This window comes from Mus pahari, chromosome 10, assembly GCF_900095145.1.
Source record: "Mus pahari chromosome 10, PAHARI_EIJ_v1.1, whole genome shotgun sequence".
Taxonomy (NCBI): domain Eukaryota; kingdom Metazoa; phylum Chordata; class Mammalia; order Rodentia; family Muridae; genus Mus; species Mus pahari.
Genome location: NC_034599.1, coordinates 115,098,794 through 115,117,386, shown reverse-complemented (window position 1 = coordinate 115,117,386; position 18,593 = coordinate 115,098,794). Strand labels below are relative to the sequence as shown.

The 18,593-nt window shown below is 46.7% G+C and overlaps 1 protein-coding gene across 1 annotated transcript in view; it reads left to right on the top strand.

The window, feature by feature from the left end:
- Positions 1 to 259: 259 nt before the first annotated feature.
- The window catches only part of Ano10 (anoctamin 10), a 117,543-nt gene continuing 99,209 nt past the window's right edge, over positions 260 to 18,593 (top strand). The window contains exons 1-3 of the mRNA XM_021206019.2: positions 260 to 373; positions 14,778 to 14,930; positions 18,125 to 18,322. Coding sequence (XP_021061678.1) covers positions 14,792 to 14,930; positions 18,125 to 18,322 — 337 coding nt within the window. The 5' untranslated portion in view covers positions 260 to 373; positions 14,778 to 14,791. The remainder of the gene's footprint in view (positions 374 to 14,777; positions 14,931 to 18,124; positions 18,323 to 18,593) is intronic.

Genomic DNA, 18,593 nt, shown 5'->3' with positions numbered 1-18,593 from the left:
AACACGTCTCACTACGTTGACAGCGGATGAGGCCACGCCCATGCAGCACCGCCACAACCCACCAAAATGAGAGCCTTCAGGGCCCCGCCCCTCCCGCCGCGGCCCCGCCCCTCTCCCGAGCGTCAGCCAGGGAAGTTTCGCTCTGACACCTCCGCCCCTTTCCTCGGGACTTACAACTGCTAAGGCACCGCCCCTTTCACTGTGATCCCGCCTCCCACGCCGAGTGACAGCCGGAAGGCCCCGCCCCTCCCGGTCGTTGACGCCTCCTGTCGGCCAAGGCGCCACGCCCCGGTCGTGAATCCAGTCCGCCTTAGCGCCGCGGGCCTGGTTCTCCCGGCTCCCGCGGTCCCCGAGGACGCCGCGTGGGCGGCCGGTGAGTGGGGAGTAGCGCAGTCCGTGTGGTGGGCCCGCTGGGGATGCTGCCCCCCGCGACAGGGAAAGAGCCACGGAAGCACTGGGCGGGGCTAGAGATACGCAAGGGTGTGAGAGCCGGCGGAGGCAGGGGGATGTCGGCCGGCTTTGGACTTGCGTCAGGCCTGGAGCTGGGCCGGCTCTGACTGACCATGGGGTCCCCGGTTGTCGGGCTGCTCTGATTGACACTTCGGGGAAGGTGCCCGGTGGCCTTGATTGTGTCACACCTCGCGGTCTCTCTAGGGTTGTGAACAGATCCGGTCTGAGGTTTCTGACCCGGCCCATTGTGCGCTTTCCGTGATAGGTGTCGCATGACTCGGTTGAAGGGTGCAGAGCCCTGTCCCCACCCGAAACCCTGTTTATTCCCATAGCTGAGGCAATGCGTAGACCGCCTGATTGAAGTCTCTTCAAGTTCGTTCCCACTCCACAGCTGAATCGCAATCCCTTAAACCCTGGTGTTGTAATCGAATACCGGGAGTTTTAAAAGTTTCAGGTGCACCGTGAGTTGTCTGGTTTCCATTTAAAGTCACAGTAACCTTAGAGGACTTAGATATTTCTAAGGACTCTTTCTGTCTTTAAACAATTTTAAATGCAACCGTGCATCCCTTAAACAGGGTAAACTGGGAGGGAGATACTTGATGTTTCTCTGGCATGAAGGTCCGAGGGCACTCACACAAAGAGGCTGTGACTTTACTAGGCATATAGTTTTGTTTTCTGGTTTTGGGTTTTTTTTTTGTTTGTTTGTTTGTTTGTTTGGTTGGTTGGTTGGTTTTGGTGTTTTAAAAATTTGTGTGCTCGGGTTAACGTATGAGTGCAGGCATAAGGAAGCACACAGGCTTGTACAGGACAGAGGACACAGGTGTGGGCCATTGCCTTCCACCGTGTTTGAGACAGGGATGTCTTTGTGTCTTTTCATTCTTGCTGCTGTGCTGTCTAGTCTAGGCCATTCAGCCCTACAGCTTCTCAGGGTTTGTGTCACCTGGAGTTGGGATTACAGAAGCACTCTACTGCGTGCTTAAGGTGTGTTCTGGAGCCCAAATTTAGGTCCTCTTGATGAGAAATGAGAGATGCAGAATATCCGACAGGCCTAGACAAGACCTGGTAAACTGTAACGTGTGTGCATTTTGAAAGACTGTAGTGTGGGTGCGTGTGCGTGTGTGTGTGTGTGTGTGTGTGTGTGTGTGTGTGTGAGTTGAAAGAGGAAAACTAGAAAGGTTGGAACACAGAAAAGAGGATAAAGTTGAGAATATAAATGTTCTGTAGGAATGCTCTGAACTCTATGACCTCTAGTAGCATTTTGTCTTTCTTCCTAATTTGTATATTTAAAAGTTTTTTACTTATTATTGTATGTGTGAATGTAGGTTTATGCGTACCATGGAATGTGTGTAGGGATCAGAGGTCAAATTTTGGGAGCCAATTCTCTCCTTTTGTGTATATAAATGCACATATAATTAATGGAATAGTATTCTAATATTAATTTGTGACTTTTCCCAAGTTAACATTTTCTCATTTATCATTTTCCTTGATCACTAAAAATTCACACTGAACAAACAGCTACTTCTTTCTAAAATAATAATAGTATTTCAGCTATGTGTTTAATACATGCTTGGAGGGGTAGAATTAGGGATGAACAAGGCAATTATATTAGCAAGTGTTTAAATGCCATCTACGCTACTTCGAACCAGTCCCTCACAGCATATACATGGGTTGTCTGTAGCTCTCTCCATTTATACACAGTAATACCTGCTTTTGGAAGATGCCAGCTCAGAATGATGTCTGTCCTGGTTGTTGCTTTTGGTTTTTGTGGTTGTTATTTTCAACTTGACACAAACTATCCTCATCTGAACAGATCCCTCCATCATACTGACAGGTACACAAATCTGTGGGGCAGTTTCTTGATTGATGATTGATTGGGGTGGGGGTATGCAGTCCACTGCCAGTGGTGCCAGCCCAAGGCAGGCGGCCATGGGTTGTATAAGAGAGCAGGCTGAGCAAGCTGGTAAGCAGCACCCTCCATGGCCTCTGCTTCAGCTCCTGCTTTGAGTTCCTGTCTTGGTGTCCCGGGTGATGGAAGCCAAACGAACCTTTTCCTCCCCAAGTTGCTTTTGGTTGTGGTGCTTATCAGCGATAGAAGCCCTGACAGCGTAACCTGTGATGTGAAGCTACTGTTTGAATACATGGGAGTTTTTATACATACTTATTAGAAAGGGGAAATTAAGGAATTTGGGGGAATAAAGGATTTTTATTTTGAAATGATTTGGTTTTTTTTTTTTGGTTTTTTGTTTTTGTTTTTTTTTAAAGTATCTGCAAAGACGTTAGAGTTCTCATGTGCCGGCTTCCCTGATCCTTGTATGGCCTCAGCCCGACAATTGCTGAACACAGGAAAGCAGCCTGACACAGTTCCATTAAGTGACTTGCAGATCTCAGTAAAGCACGCCAGTCTCACACTCGTGTTAGGATCCAGTGTTGTACTTACCTACGGTACGTCCTTAGCATTTAACAAAGGCGTCCCCTCAGACAGGATGACCAGGTGCAGGGTTGTGCAGTAGAGCATCTTCCTTAAATTCATCTCTCGAATGCTGTGTATTAGGAAGGCTGCTTATTTTCATTTCCTGTGGACACAAGCTGCTATTTGAGTGAATTACACACTAAAAAGGGTACTCTTTCTGTGTGAATGTATAAAGGGCAGGAGTCAATCTCAGGGGACATCCTGGTTACTCTCCACCTTGTGTTTTTAAGTCAGGGTCCCTCACTGGTCGAGAACTCATCAGTCAGGCTAGGCTGGCTGACTCGGGGGGGGGGGGGGGGGCTCAGGGTCCTACTTATCTCTGCCTGCCCAGAACCAGGAATCCAAGCTTACGCTTCGATACCCACCATAATAATGTGAGTCCTGGGGATGGAACTCAGGTCCTCATGCTGGAATGGCAGGCAGTCTCCCTCCTGAGCCATCTCTCCAACAGAACAGCTTTAGTCATAGTCTGTATCAAGCACATCACCACCGAGCCACAGAATAGAACTGATGAGGTAATCTAAGTGTCTTAACTTTCTGATTTACATAGGAATCCCACTAGGAATCTCTCTTAAAAGCAGAGTGCCAAGTGCCAACTCCTTACCAGGCTGTTCTGGGACTCTCTGTGGTCCAGGCTGGCCTCAAACTTGCCATCTTACTTTAGCCCCCAGAGCATTGGGACCAGATTTGTGCCACCACTTCCAGCTTAATAAGATGGTTCATAACAACACTCCTGTATGTGATTTCCTCTGTAGTTGGGAATTTGTGACCATTTCACTGGCTAGCTTAAATTCACAAAGAACGCACTCCCCAGAACACAGTACCCTCATTCTTTCTTTGGAAAAATCCCTTCCATGCACAATTGCCCCACCCTACCTCCTCCCTGTGAACTCAGTGTCTTTCTCTGCTTCTTAAGCACCATTCAGATCTACCTCTTATGGGCCAAAGATCAGGTGGCTAGTGTGTATGTACAGTAGGGTTCTGTGCTCTGTTGGTAATCCAATACATGGTGAAAGAGAACACAGCCCACTGCAGCTTTCTGGAGCCTGTGCAGGGCCCCTGAGAAACCTTGGCTGCTCAGCTTTCTGGTCACTCTGGCTGTTGTCCTGATCAGGGGCAAGCTGAATACAGAGGAGAAAACCGTCCTGCCCCTTGATGCCTGGAGGTTGATCTGTTGTCCCTGATACAGCCATGTGTGCTGCACACTAAAGCCCACACTGTCTAGTATCTTGGCTCCTCTTTTCTGTTTCCTCTGTGTGGCAATGGCAGAACAAATTCCCATTGCGACTCCTGGCAAAGTGAGTCACAGAACTTAATTTAGGCCAAGGGTGTTTTCACCACACAACTCTTACTCAAGCTGTCAGGGCTGCCAGTGAGCCAGGTAAGATGGAGGCCAGCATCCCATTGCCAGTTACTATAGTGTGAAAGTTTGTCATACCCATATCCTGCTGCTTGCAGAGCACAGAGAGGTATGGGAACCCCCCAGACAGGGCCACCCAAGAAGTATCATATGAAGAAGGGGGTCGGGAGAGAATACTTTAGTGCTGTTGCAGTGGGTAGACAAATACTCTGAGCAGAGGGAAGGAGAGGATCGGAGGTAGAAGAGTGGGTCACCTGTTCTCCTGGTACACTGCAGCTCATGTGATGACACAATTGCTGTGTAACTGAGCGTAGGTACTGACAAGCAGCTGGTCCTCACAGGCTGTGATCACCAGGGCCTGCCTGCCTGCTGCCCTTCACTCTTCACATAGTTTGTATTGCTCACAGTGAACCTAAGCAATTCTGACGGATGTGATAGGTGTGTGTGTGTGTGTGTGTGTGTGTGCGCATTCCTGTGCATTTGCTTTCTGAGGCCAGAGGAGGAATTGGGATTCTGACCTTATCCTTCTCTGCCTATTCCTTTGAGACAAGTCTCTCTCTGGAATTAAGATGGTGGCCAGCAAGCCCCAGAGATGCTCCTGTTTCTGTTCTCCCACAGCTCTGGGTCACAGATGTGCATGTCCACATCTTGATTTTTATGTGGGTTCTGGGAATTTGAACTCAGCTCATCTTCTGGTATTACTTAGTAATATTTAGTGTACATTTTACATGGAATCGTTAAGTACAGTTTTCTTAAAACATTATGAGAGGAGTTGGCATCTATTAATAACTAAGTATAATTTCTTAAGATATTTGTTTGTTTATTTTATGTATATGAGTGCTCTGTCTTTACACACACCAGAAGAGGGAATCAGATACATTACAGATGACTGTGAGCCACCATGTGTGAGTTGGAAATTGAACTCAGGACCTCTGGAAGAGCAGTCAGTGCTCTTACCAACTGAGCCACCTCTCCAGCCTCCCAATATAATTTTTAATGTATATAGTGGGCTGTTACAATATTAGGTTGTCTTTGTTGTTGTTTCTTTGCATATATACCCTAAATAAATACAATAAAATAATGAATTTTTATATTCACATTTGCTTTAAAGATCCTTTAGAGACAAATTTCATTAATAAAGTAGTAATGAATGTCTAGATATATTTCGTTTAATTTTCTTCTTGGGGTAAATTTATGGAAATAGCACTGTTGTTACTATGTAGACATATTTCTTATTGCTGGTTTGCTTGGCAATAGGAAGATAGTTGGAAATAGGGATGTATCTTGTTACCATTTGTTTTATTACTGACCTTAAATGTCTTTTCAGATTTGATTGGTATGATTGTTTTGACAGTTGTGTTTTTGTTTAGTGAGTGGGTTTTTGTTTGTTGTTGTTATTGTTGTCTTCCTGTTAATTTCTAGGCGCTCTGCATGTGAGAGATATTATCACTTGCTTGCCATATATTGCCAATACTGTTAAGGGTCTACCTTGGACAATGAATGGCACAGAGTCTCTTAAGTGAGAATAAACAGCAAGCAGTGTTCATTATGGGTTTCTAGGAGTGCTCATGTATCTGCTTTGAAGAGAGGCCTGTTTTGGTTTTCTCAGAAAGATTGTTTTATGACCTGGTGATTATGAATAAGATAGACTATGCACCACATCAGACAATGGAGAATGTTTAGGGAGCTGACCTTTGATGTCTGTCCTCTGAACACTCTGCTCTCTCTCCTCCAGAGTTCTCATTTACCCCAACTGGAAGCCATGTCTTACGTGTGACAAACAGAAGGTTGTCACTTCCCAGCCACCATTAAGAGACTAGGCAGACCCTCTTTTTAGTCTTCTCTGCTTCCTGGTTCCTCTTCCCTGAGCCCGCTCGGTAATGACTTGATATTATTAGGCTCTATCGTGGCATGGTTGTAACAAACACATAATACATGTTTATTGATATTACTTACGTTGTGGAGGCCATAAGCTGAGCCTCTGCATTCCTTTGGTAGACTACTGTCTTAAACTCACCATGCAGCTCAGGCTGGCTTCAAGCACATGATACATGTTGGTTGAGGTTATTGTCTGTATTTTGAAGGCTATGAAGCTAAGCCATGGCCCTTTTGAGGGCCAAGACTTGTGAGTAACTATTCTGAAGAAACCATTAGCTGTTTGGAAGCATTAGTTGATGTCTTCATAGAACTTAGCCTGCTGGTCTACAGCTAAACCACTCCTAACCCAGCAGATCTTGCCTGGTCCTAGAAGCTGAGCAGATCTAGGCTTGAATGAAGAACTCGGCACAATGACCTGTGGTTCCTGTGCATCTTCACACTGCATCTGAAGCACCTGGAGACACAGTGCTCCAACTTTCTGCTGCTGAGATAAAACACCCTGGCCAAAAGGAATTTAGGGGAGGAAGGGCTTACTTCAGCTTACAGTTCTAGGTTTCTGTCCATCATGGAGGGGAAGCCAGAGGCAGGAGCTCGAGGCTGCAGGTCACCTGACATCCCTAGCCAAGAGCAGAGAGAAACAAATGCTCCCAAGCGGCTTGCCTGCTTGCTGTTTAAACTCAGCCGCCTTCTCCACGTTTGCATATCTCATGGCCCAGCCTAGGGGCTACCCTCAATGGTCTGCATCTTCTACACCAATTAACCATTAAGGCCTTGTCCCAACACCATAGCCACAAGCCAACCTTATCCAGACACTTCCTCAACTGAGGTTTTTCTGTAAGGAGTTTCTAAGTTGTGTCAAGTAGACATTTAAAACCAAGCACACACGCTGGGCGGTGGTGGCGCACGCCTTTAATCCCAGCACTTGGGAGGCAGAGGCAGGCGAATTTCTGAGTTCGAGGCCAGCCTGGTCTACAAAGTGAGTTCCAGGACAGCCAGGGCTATACAGAGAAACCCTGTCTCGAAAAAACAAAACAAAACAAAAACAAACAAACAAACAAAAAAACCCAAGCACATGTGGGTTATTTGGTTAGTATTTGGATATGCAATGGAGAAGGCTGCTCTAGTGGGGAGTGTGTAATTTAAACCTGATATTGGTTTCAAAAGCCTGTTATAGGCCAGACTCAAAGTCTACACTATTTTCAGGGTAGGGAGAAAGGTTGATCAGTCCAAACCAGGGTCCCTGGACAGGTGAGAGAAGCATGGAGGACAGCTAGTCCCTCCCCAGGGTGTTCTGGCCTGTAGTTCTTGAACTCTCACCTAACAGTGGCTGGAGTTTAGTCTATGTCCATGCAACACAGCAGACTAGCACAAAAGTCCAGACGTGCGACAGTGAAGACGGGGAATGTTCATTCAGTGTCTGTCAAGTGGCTTAACTGCAGACCACTGTCCTGTCTTTGGCTGGACTCCCTCTCCATCCAGGGTGTATTGGTCACAGCTAGTTGTAGTGTGCATACAATAGTCTTCCTTCAGTGTGAACTCTGTTCCTTACACTTTTGTTTACTCCACCGGAAGGGAACACGCCTCCTACTGCCTAAGGAATGCCTCAGGCAAGAAGCTTCAAGTCCCTAGTTTATCCCATTCAAAGACATTATGCAAACAACCCATTCAGCCCCCTGCTGTGAGACAGCTGGTCTGGAGAAAGTGGTGAGAGCCACTGTTTATCCTTGGTCTCTGTCTCTATCGTCTAAGAAAAACTTCAAGGAAGCCCAAAGGCCCCTCCTCTGAGTCCCCTTGTTCTGCTGAGTCTCTGATTTGATTCAGTTCCTCAGCGCCTGTCACTGGAGGTGGAATCCCTGATCTGGTTGGTTGGTTTTGTGGCTGCTGAAGTTTTTTGTTTGTGTTTTTTGTTTTGTTTTGTAGCCTTTGTTATCTTCTTATCTTTGAAACATTCAATTTTGCTGAAGTATTCAGACTCCAGCATCTACAGTGTAACAAACTGGGAGCCCATAGACACCTTAAACTGGAAGGATCCAAAAGGTCTGCACGCACACACACCCCACAAATACAACACACACACATACAAACACAGATACTCACACGGATACATAAAAATTCATTGATTCTTTTATAAAAAAAAAAAAAAAAAAAAAAACAAGAAGAGGAAAGTATTAAATTATTTATCTTTTAGGAGGATTTAGTGGAATTAGGTGAGTAGGTACTTGGGCCAGCCTCTCCTGTGCAGTGGGCAATCAGTAAAGGGAGCCTCTCCCAGCTGACCAAAGCTCTGCTTACCTTGATCGTTGTGTCCTTAACAAAGTCGACAGCTGCTCCCAGGAAGCACTCTGTGTTGTGTGTGTTACTCGGCTCCAGAAAGACCACACCAGGCCAAACAGGTCCACATGAGGTTTATTGAAGGAGAGAAGGGCAAAGGTGGCAGTGAAAAGATAAGGGGGGCGAGAGAGAAAGAGAAAGAGAAAGAGAAAGAGAAAGAGAGAGAGAGAGAGAGAGAGAGAGAGAGAGAGAGAGAGAGAGATCAGAGGGGTCTTCCTTTTTGTATGGATAGTGACATAGCTGCAGGTAAAGGTGGGAGGTGAGTTAAGTGGATTTTGGGAATATGGTGCCTGTTGCCTAGACAAGAGGTGTGCGGGTCAGGCTGTTGCCTAGGTATGATGTCACTGGGTTCAGAGATCCTGATACCAACACTCTGTTTCCTCTTGCTATGAATGATGACATTGTTTTTATTAAGTCTGAAAGTGCCAACAGAGACCACCACTCATATGTGCCATTGGCAAGAGTGTTTTTATTTTGCAAAAGCAAGAAGCCTGCATACAAGGGTTCCACTTACAAAACTGGTGACAATGACAGACAAAGGCGCACAGGTCTTTCTATAGGGAACGTGGGGAATTTTAACTAGGATTTGGTAACCTAAACTTCACTGGTGGGTGCTGGGAATGCTACATGAGTCGGTTTCTGATTAGTTTTTTCCTTTTCCTATTACAGCCCCTTTCCAGTCACTGCTTGAAGGGTGAGAGGAAAGAGGTCCTTCCCCAGGACCACCTTGGTGGGCTTTTTAGGGGTGTAGGCAAATTAACTGTGGTTATCCCAGCCAGTATAGTATGGCGGCCTGGGTGAGGTTAGTGGTGGAGTTAATACAATTACAGGTAAAGTTGAGCAGTCTAAGCAGGACGGATGCGCTGACGGTCCTAAGGAGGGGCATGATGACAGGGGCAAGACTGAGCGTATAATGGAGGAGGGATCTGAAGTTGAGGCTGAAGTTGTGGTTTTTAGGACAGGCATTGGTATTGCCAGTGCTGCTGGTCCTATAGCTATAGGTGTGTGTGTGGGAGATGTCCAGACGGCTCTATTTATTTTTGTATCTGGAAGAGGAGTTCCCTTATAAAGTCCATGATATACCATTAAGCCCAAACCTTTCCAGCCTCCCATCCTCTGCTCTTTTGTCTCTTTTCCATTACTGAGATGGAGATGAGTGGGGTTCCTCACTGGTGCTGAAGAAGCAAAAAGTATTAGTTTCCTGCGAATCCTTCCATCAGGGTCCTGTACCATCCCTTTTCCTTGTGTACTGCCAAGAAGGTTTGGATCCTCTGTAATTTCTTGTCGTTGTAAGTTGAGACCTCAGGCAATGTGGTTGTCAACCATCCGGGGCAGGTGGGCCATTAGGGTAGTGGTGACCTGGAGTGCTGCCCAGTTGTTTCCTGTAGGAATGGCGCCATCTTCCTTTAGTATCTAGGGCAGTGATGACCGCTGCTTTGTTGGGCAGCCACACTGCTTGCAGGATCCTAATTTAGGCTCTCCTGCATATTTTAGACAGTTTTTCCTTCTGAGATGAGAAGCCCTCTTTCCTATGGCCCTATGAACATGTGTGGTTGCAAAGGCATACTGGCTATCTATGTAGATATTGAGTCTTTTTTCTTGGCCTAGCTGTAGGGCCTTAGTGCTTTCTGGGCTGATACCCCTGAAACAGGGCTTTTGCCCATACAGTTCTATCCTTGGTGATCATTTAGCCCCTGCATATCAGTTGGCACCTTTGACAAAACTGCTGCCTTCTCTATACCATGTTAATTCTGCTTCCTTAAGGGGAATGTCCTTAAAGTCTGGTCTTGTCCCTTGTAGGTGACTCGGAGTCTCTGAACAGTCATGTAAAGAACCATCCAGTCTGAGTCATGGAACAGGATTACTGGGTTAAGGGCACTGGTGGTGATGAACTTGATTTGGGGAAGGGTTCAGGAGCAGAGTCTGGTAATAGGTTAGCCTGGTGTTGGTTAGCAGCCTGTCAGGAGGAGGCTTGAGAACCCTTCAGTGGCACAGGGGGAATGAGTGTCAGCTCAAGGGTCTGAGTCTTTGACCAGCAAGGTGATGGGCACTATTATCCAGAGCCATGGGGGCCATCCAGTCGTCACTGGGTCCAGTCATTTTGACATAGGCCACCGGTCTTTCCTAGGGCCTGAGAGACTGGGTAAGGACCCCTTTTGCTATTCCTTAACTCTCCTCCACGTATAAGTGGACGGAATGGCTTGGTGACATCTGGCAAGGCCAACACAAGAGCCTCTAATAAGATAGCTTTGGCCTTGCTGAATGCCCCCTCCACTTGCTCAGTCCATTCCAATGGAGCTTTCCCTCCGCGGGTCACCTCATACAGAGGGTGGGCCAGTTCAGGAAACCCAGGGATCCAGAGCCTACAAAACCTGGCCGACCCCAGGGATTCCCTTACTTCTGGTGATCAGTGGGCCAGGGGATCCTTTGGATTGTCTCTTTCCTTGTAATTGACAGCCATCTCTCCTTCCCCCTTGAGTATGTATTCCCAAGATGGCAGAGCTGAGCTTTCTTGGCAAACCATGGAACCCAGTCTTCCCAGTGTTTTGGGGACTTCCTTAGTGGTGGCTTTACAGGCCACCATGGTGTCAGCAGCAATTAGCAAGTCTACATACTGCATCAGACTGACATAGCGCGTCTACATACTGCATCAGACTGACATAGCGCGTCTACATACTGCATCAGACTGACATAGCGCGTCTACATACTGCATCAGACTGACATGGCAAGTCTACATACTGCATCAGACTGACATGGCACGTCTACATACTGCATCAGACTGACATGGCGCGTCTACATACTGCATCAGACTGACATGGCACGTCTACATACTGCATCAGACTGACATGGCGCGTCTACATACTGCATCNGCGCGTCTACATACTGCATCAGACTGACATGGCGCGTCTACATACTGCATCAGACTGACATGGCGCGTCTACATACTGCATCAGACTGACATGGCAAGTCTACATACTGCATCAGACTGACATGGCGCGTCTACATACTGCATCAGACTGACATAGCAAGTCTACATACTGCATCAGACTGACATGGCACGTCTACATACTGCATCAGACTGACATGGCANGTCTACATACTGCATCAGACTGACATGGCGCGTCTACGTACTGCATCAGACATGGCAAGTCTACATACTGCATCAGACATGGCATGTCTACATACTGCATCAGACATGGCATAGCACATCTACATTCTGCATCAGACTGACATGGCATATCTACATACTGCATCAGACTGACATGGCACGTCTACATACTGCATCAGACTGACATGGTGCGTCTACGTACTGCATCAGACTGACATAGCGCGTCTACGTACTGCATCAGACTGACATAGCACATCTACATACTGCATCAGACTGACATAGCACATCTACATACTGCATCAGACTGACATTTGGGTGGGCTTGCTGTACTCAGTGGGTATCAGTGCATTCTCTTTGCCCCCTGTACCCAGGTTTATCTTTGAGATAATGGCTTCAGGGGTTGTTTTAGAATGGAGTGTTGTACCCCTGTGTCTACGAGAAACTTGATGGGCTTCCCTTCCACTTTTAGGGTTACCTAAGGCTCGAGAAGGGGTGCCGAGCCTTGTCTCCCCTATTCACTCATTTCCTCTAGCTCCAGCACCTTAGCTTCTGTGGGGGTTTTCTGCTCAGAGCATTCACTTTTCTCGTAGGAAGTCCTAACTTCTTACAGTAAGCACACTGATCCTTCTGTAATCCTGACCTCGGTGAATGTCTAGTGTTCCCTGATTGACAGAGGCCATATTTACTGCCAACTGGTTCTCCTTGGCCTCTGGGTTTAAGTGTGTGTAAGTTCAGTAAGCTTCTAGTGACTGTTCTGGTGACTCATCCTGTTCCTGCCATACCTGGCTCACTTTGAACAAATTTATTGGCCACTTTGCAGCTGCCCAGAGACGCCACATTAGAGTCTGGAGGTAGACCTTTAATCTCTCCCTATCTGCTGCAGTGTTGAAGTCCCAATCAGACCAGGTCAAGGGGAACTCCTCTTGATGTGTCGGGTTGTTGTCCTTTCTGGGCCCAGAACCAATTTCCAGGTCTCGGTCAGGATCCTCTCTCTTTCTTCAGTGGTAAAGAGGATCTGGAACAATTGGTAACAACCATCCCATACAGGCTGATGGGTAAAAAGAACAGAGTCTAACAATAAGTTTTGTAGGCTTTTGAGAAAATTTGGGACTTTGTAGCTTCCAGTTGTAGAGGTCACTAGAGGAGAAAGGTCAGTGAATAAACTGCTGCCTTCCCTTTGCATGGGGTGGGCGAGGGAGGGATGTACATGGAGAAGTGTAGTAGACTTGCCCTCAGACTGTTCCTCGGCCCCAGTGAGTGGTGGACTTGCTGTTTCCCCCCACAGCTTGTCTTGCTCTGGCTTCTCTCTCCACCTCTCTCCCCTGCAGCTTCCCCTCCTGCCCCAGATTTCCACACATAGCAGTTTCCTGATGGTGAAGGGAATGAAGTGTGGAGAGAGAACTTCCTCTTCACAATCTCCTGAGGGGGCAGGATGGCAGAAAGGGGAGCTGATGGCCTAGCCCTCTCTCCTTTTCTTTTTTCTCTGCTGTCACAGCAGTGACAGCCCCTAGGGGGAGGAAGGAAGGATTTTAACCAGGCAGGAAGCTCTTCCACCAGGGTTTGCCAGGTGGTTATATAGGCAACCTGATCCCAGTGGCCTGGCTTTCCATAGACAACGTCCTTAACCCTATAGATGGTGGGTCAGTCAGAGATTTCTTCTTCTGGCCATCTCACATTGAAAGTGGGCCAGTCATTTCTGTAAAAGACAGACATCTTTTTCTTTTCTACATGAGGATCTTGTCTGGCGCTAACTTACAGACCTTCTTGAAATGATCTAACACAAGACTCAAGTGGGTGGAACTGGTTTGGCCCATGTTTAAAATCAACAAATAGAGGCACAAAAGGACAATACAAATAGAAATGTACCAGTACAGTGTGAGAAAAAGAACCAAAATTCAGAACAAAGGCCTGTCCTACAAGTGGGTTCTGTGTGGCAGGAGTGAACTAGTGGGATCAAGGATCAAGTGTGTCAGAGCCGTTTTTGACCTACTTGGCACAGGTTCCACTGGTGCATCTACTTAAATCACTCAGGCTTCTAGAAATTGGCGTAAGCCATTCAGACTCAGACTGTCTAGGCATCCCGGGGCATAGACAGACACAGACAGATACAGACAGAGCACTCACTCACCAACAGGTGGCCAAACACTCAATGTGATGAGGGCCTTGGGCACTTCCTGGCCAATACAACAAAAGTTTAAGTCTGAAAACACACAGAGACCACCACTCACATATGCAATTGACAAGTGTGTTTTTATTTTACAAAAGGAAAAAGCCTGTATGCAGGGGTCGGCCACTTACAAAAATGGCGAAGATGACAGACAAAGGCACACAACACAGGCCTTTCTATAGGGAACGCGGGGGATTTTAGCTACTGTTTAGTAATCTAAAACTTTATTGGTGGGTGCTGAGGATGGTACATGGGCCGGTTTCTGATTGGCTTTGTGTTCATGTGGTCAGTGGTCTGCAATCCTGTGACTTGAACCACAGGATGAGAGGCTCAAACCATATGAGGCTGCCCAGCACAAATGGCTCATCCTGAGAGAAGATATTTCCCCATATTTGTGGTTATCTCCAGACTCTTCTCTGGATGAGTGATTTTATAGCCTTGCTCTTGGAATTTACGGTCTGTTCTTATGGTCTAGTTCTTGGGACTAATGACTGGGTTACGGTCAGTTCCTGGAAGGAATGACTTTCCTTTTGGAGTCAGGCCTGGGCCTAAAATGGAGTCTATGTTGGCCTCACATTTTCATGTCACCATTTCAGTGACATTTAGAAAGCCTTTTTTCTAACTGTGTATGTGAAGATATATAGTTCACATCTTTAATCCCAGCACTCGGGAAGCAGAGAGGCAGGTAGATCTATGTGAATGTGAAGCTAGCCTGGTCCATAGCCAGTTCCAAGTCAGCCAGGGATAGAAGCTATGTAATGAGACCTTGTTTAAAAAAAAGTAATAAAAAAGTGCATTTGTGCATTTGTGTGCATGTGTGTGTTGTCATCTTCAGCAGGAGGGTTGCTAGAAGTAGATGTCCTGTCTTATGTCCTTACTTAGTGTGCCACTTTAGCTGTGTAGTTTGAGAAGAGGTTTCTGTAATGACGCTGCTTAGCCAGCACAGTGCAGTGAGTAGCACACCGCTTTCCTCCCAGAATGACTGGATTTTGCTTTTTGTTTTAATTTTCAGTAAGTTTGCCAAAGATGAGAGTGACTTTATCAACGCTGGATACTTGTGAGAGTTCCTTCACACCTCTAGTGGTCATAGAACTCGCCCAGGATGTCAAAGATGAAACCAAAGAATGGCTCAAAAATAGAATCATCGCCAAAAAGAAAGATGGAGGTTAGTGGAAATGTTACTCTGCCAGCTTGGTCATGATAGTGGCTGATGTGTGTCTGCAAATGTGTTTTACATGCTATCTCTGGGCTCTGTATGACCTATTGGAGCTTGAAAGATTTTTCAATCAACACTAGATCATGAGCCCTGTAAGTGGCTTTCTACATGTTTCTAAATGCCATGTCTAAAACAGTGCCCAGAGGGAGCTTGCCACATGGTAGGAGCATCATAAATATGTCTCACGTAAGTAGACACAAACTGCTGAGCACTATGGGTCATTATGATGCCATGGCAGGGATACATCTGATTTCTGCCTGCAAACACTGTCCAGGTGGGCAAAATGAACAGCGATTTCTAGACACCGAATGACAATTCAGTTAGCCGATGAACTGTAAGGGCAGTGTGCCATACACACATGCAAAGTGTGCAGTACACACATGCAAAGCATGCAGTACACACATGTGAAATATGTAGTATACACATGTGAATTGTGCAGTAAACAAACATGAAGTGTACACTATATATGTGAGGTATGCAGTATACACATGTTAGATGTGCTATAGACACATATGAAGTATGGAGTATACACATATAAGGAGTGCATAATACACATGTGAGGTGTGCAGCACACACATGAAGTGTGCTATACACACACGTGAAGTATGCAGTACACACATGTGAGCCATAATTCTGCCTGCTGTAATAAATGAAGGGAAAGAAAAGGGTTGGGGACAATTTGACACCATGTTGTGGAATGATGGAGATAACTTCAAACACTATGGCTTAGTCCTCTGTGAAGAGCAACAGGAGCTTGAGCTGTTAACAAAGCTGAGGGCTTTGGGTGAGCAGACAGCCCCTAGGATACACAGAGCCACTAGCCATGCTGGCTGAGGCCTGAAGTCAATGATGGTGACTGGAAATTGATGCCTTAAGAATAGATTTTTGGACAAAAGTGGAAATAAAATGTCTTTAGAAGTAATTGAACCAAAGGGAAAGAATATTTTCTTTCAGAAATTTAAGGAATTTTCAACTGGACTGGAGCCCCCTCTTTACATTTCTGTGATTTAAGAGTCACTGCCATGAGTCCTTAGCTTCCTGTGTCTTTAGGAACACTAGGGAGGGGAGGGACAGTTGCACTGCCCCACTTGGGCAATTGTAGCAGAAGGTACTCTGGACCCCCAGGGGAAGGGTGTGCATTTGCTAGACCACTTTTGATTTTATTGTCTCTGACCTCCTGCTAAACCCATGGTGAACAAAACAAAACAGTCAAGAAAAACACCAGCCAACCAACCAAGACAAAAACCTGAAAACCAGAAGGACCATTTTATAAAATACAAAATCCTGTGGGATTGGAGATGGCTGAGAAATAGGCTGGCACCCTAGAGACCCAGAATGGGAGGACAGTGAGCTCTGAAGACCTGCAGGATCTGCACAGCATCCACCTGGTGCTGCCACTGAAGCCTCAGGTTCACTCTTGCTTCTGTGGAAGGCTAGAGAAGATCCATTGAGAAGGAAGACACCATTCTCCTTCCCCACCCTTTCCTGTTTCTGTTGACCCCAAGAGCCAACAGAAGGAAGACTGCCATGTGCTTGACACAGGGGGGACAGTGACACCCACGAAAAGGAGGCAGGTAGAAGCCACCCACAAGTGAAGAATGTGTTGGAAGACAGTCTTGTAGGAAAAGCAGCTTTATAAAGTGAAACATAAATCCCATGTGCAGTCACTGAGTAGCTGAGGTGACACTAGAAGGCCTTCAAGAGCAGAGAGCAAAGCTGGAGGGCAAGGAAAGAGAGGAAGAACCAGGTCGGAGCACACACCAGTCAGCAAGCGGGCTCTCAGGACCCCTCTGGCTTTCGGGGAAAGGGTGTACCCTGTGACCAGCTGCACCAAAGAAAGGGAGTTTCAGAACCCTAGGGATTAAGCATAACAGACCTTCCAGGAAAAAGAAAACAAAACTAGGTCCAGTGCAAAGGATCAGACGTCTTAGAAGCATCCAATGAAGCAGTGGAATCCTTTGTTCCTGAAGGAAAGGGCTGTAGTCTAGGACTCTGGACAGACCCAGCCAACAGTGGAAAGGGCAGACCACAGAGAGGCTCACTAGTAAAGACTGGGTTTCCCTCAGTCACTGTGTCAAGGGGAGACTTAGCCAGAGCACAGAGAATAGAACTGTTAAATGTAGACTAGGCAATGATAAGACAGAAACTTTGGAGAATGAAAGCAAGTGATGAGAATCACCTGCCAGGCGGTGCTTTTTAATACACAGTATGGCATCATGTCCTCCCGGGAGTTACACCAAGTCTCTTCCTCTACTGTGCTCTTCCTCACACTCAGAGCCTAGCAGAGTGTGTGGGAACCTGCAGCCTGGTGAAGATGTGACTGACACTGTGAAAGGAACAGCCTTGAACACAGCCCATCTCTACAAAAGCGTCAGGCAGAGGAACCTGCTCAGAGGGACAGCCTTGTACTCCACCTCCAGTGCTGCTCAGTGCTGCTCTAAGTTGGGAGTGGAGAGATGGGTCAGGGACGTGTGGAGATGGTTATGGGGGTGGGGGTAGGGAGATGGGTCAGTGGGGTGGGGAGATGGCCAGGGACGTGTGGAGATGGTCATGGGGGTGGGGAGATGGGTTAGTGGGGTGGGGAGATGGTCAGTGGGGGTGGGGAGATGAGTCAGTGGGGTGGGAAGATGAGTTAGTTAGATGTAGGGAGATGGGTCAGTGGGAGGGAGGAGTGATTGTCGTGTAAGTAGGAGGACTTCTTTTTATCTCTAGTACACACATTAAAAGCTAGGCACAATGGTATACATCTGTAATCCCAGAGCAGGGAGTACGAATACCGGATGACCCTGGGAGCTGCTGGTCAGCTAGTCTAGCTAAGTTGGTGAGTGACAGGTTCAGTGAGCAGCCATGTCTCAGAAAATGAGAACAATTGAGGAAGACAGTGAACATCAACATGCACATGCACATGCACACATGTACACATTCAACACATGTACATATCCACACGTGCACTCATATCCACATATCCATACATATCCACACACAGGAATTAACTTCTATCCCAAACTTCCTTATATTTCTTTTTACTTAGATCATAGACTTACATTGTTTATACCAATATAAACATTGTATTTTTATAAATTTTGATTTTCTGTAAGTTTGTTTCTGTTTCATTCTATGCTGTACTATCTTGTGTTTGACAGGAGCCCAGCTGCTGTTTAGACCACTGCTAAGTAAGTATGAGAAAGAAACTCTAGAAAACCAGAATCTATACCTTGTTGGTGCCTCAAATGTCCGACTATTACTGGGGGCAGAAGCAGTCGGTCTGGTGAAGGAATGTACGGATGCTGCCATGCGGGCCTTCACCTATGGAACACGCCACAACTTTAAAGGTTTCCATGGTAAGCAGCAGAATCTTTTCCTACCCCACCGTATTTGTTACAAAGCATTGTTTGATTCCTAGATCAGGTGCTGCATAGCATCAAATAGTATCTAGGCTTCGTGGGCCTTAGTCTCTTCTTAATTACTCAGTTCTGCCATCTGGAGCACACAGTAGCCCTGGACCATGGTCAACGAGAGGACAGGCTGGAGAGCCCTTGGGCCATGACATAGGACAGGCTGGAGGGGGCCCTGGGCCATGACATAGGACAGGCTGGAGGGGGCCCTGGGCCA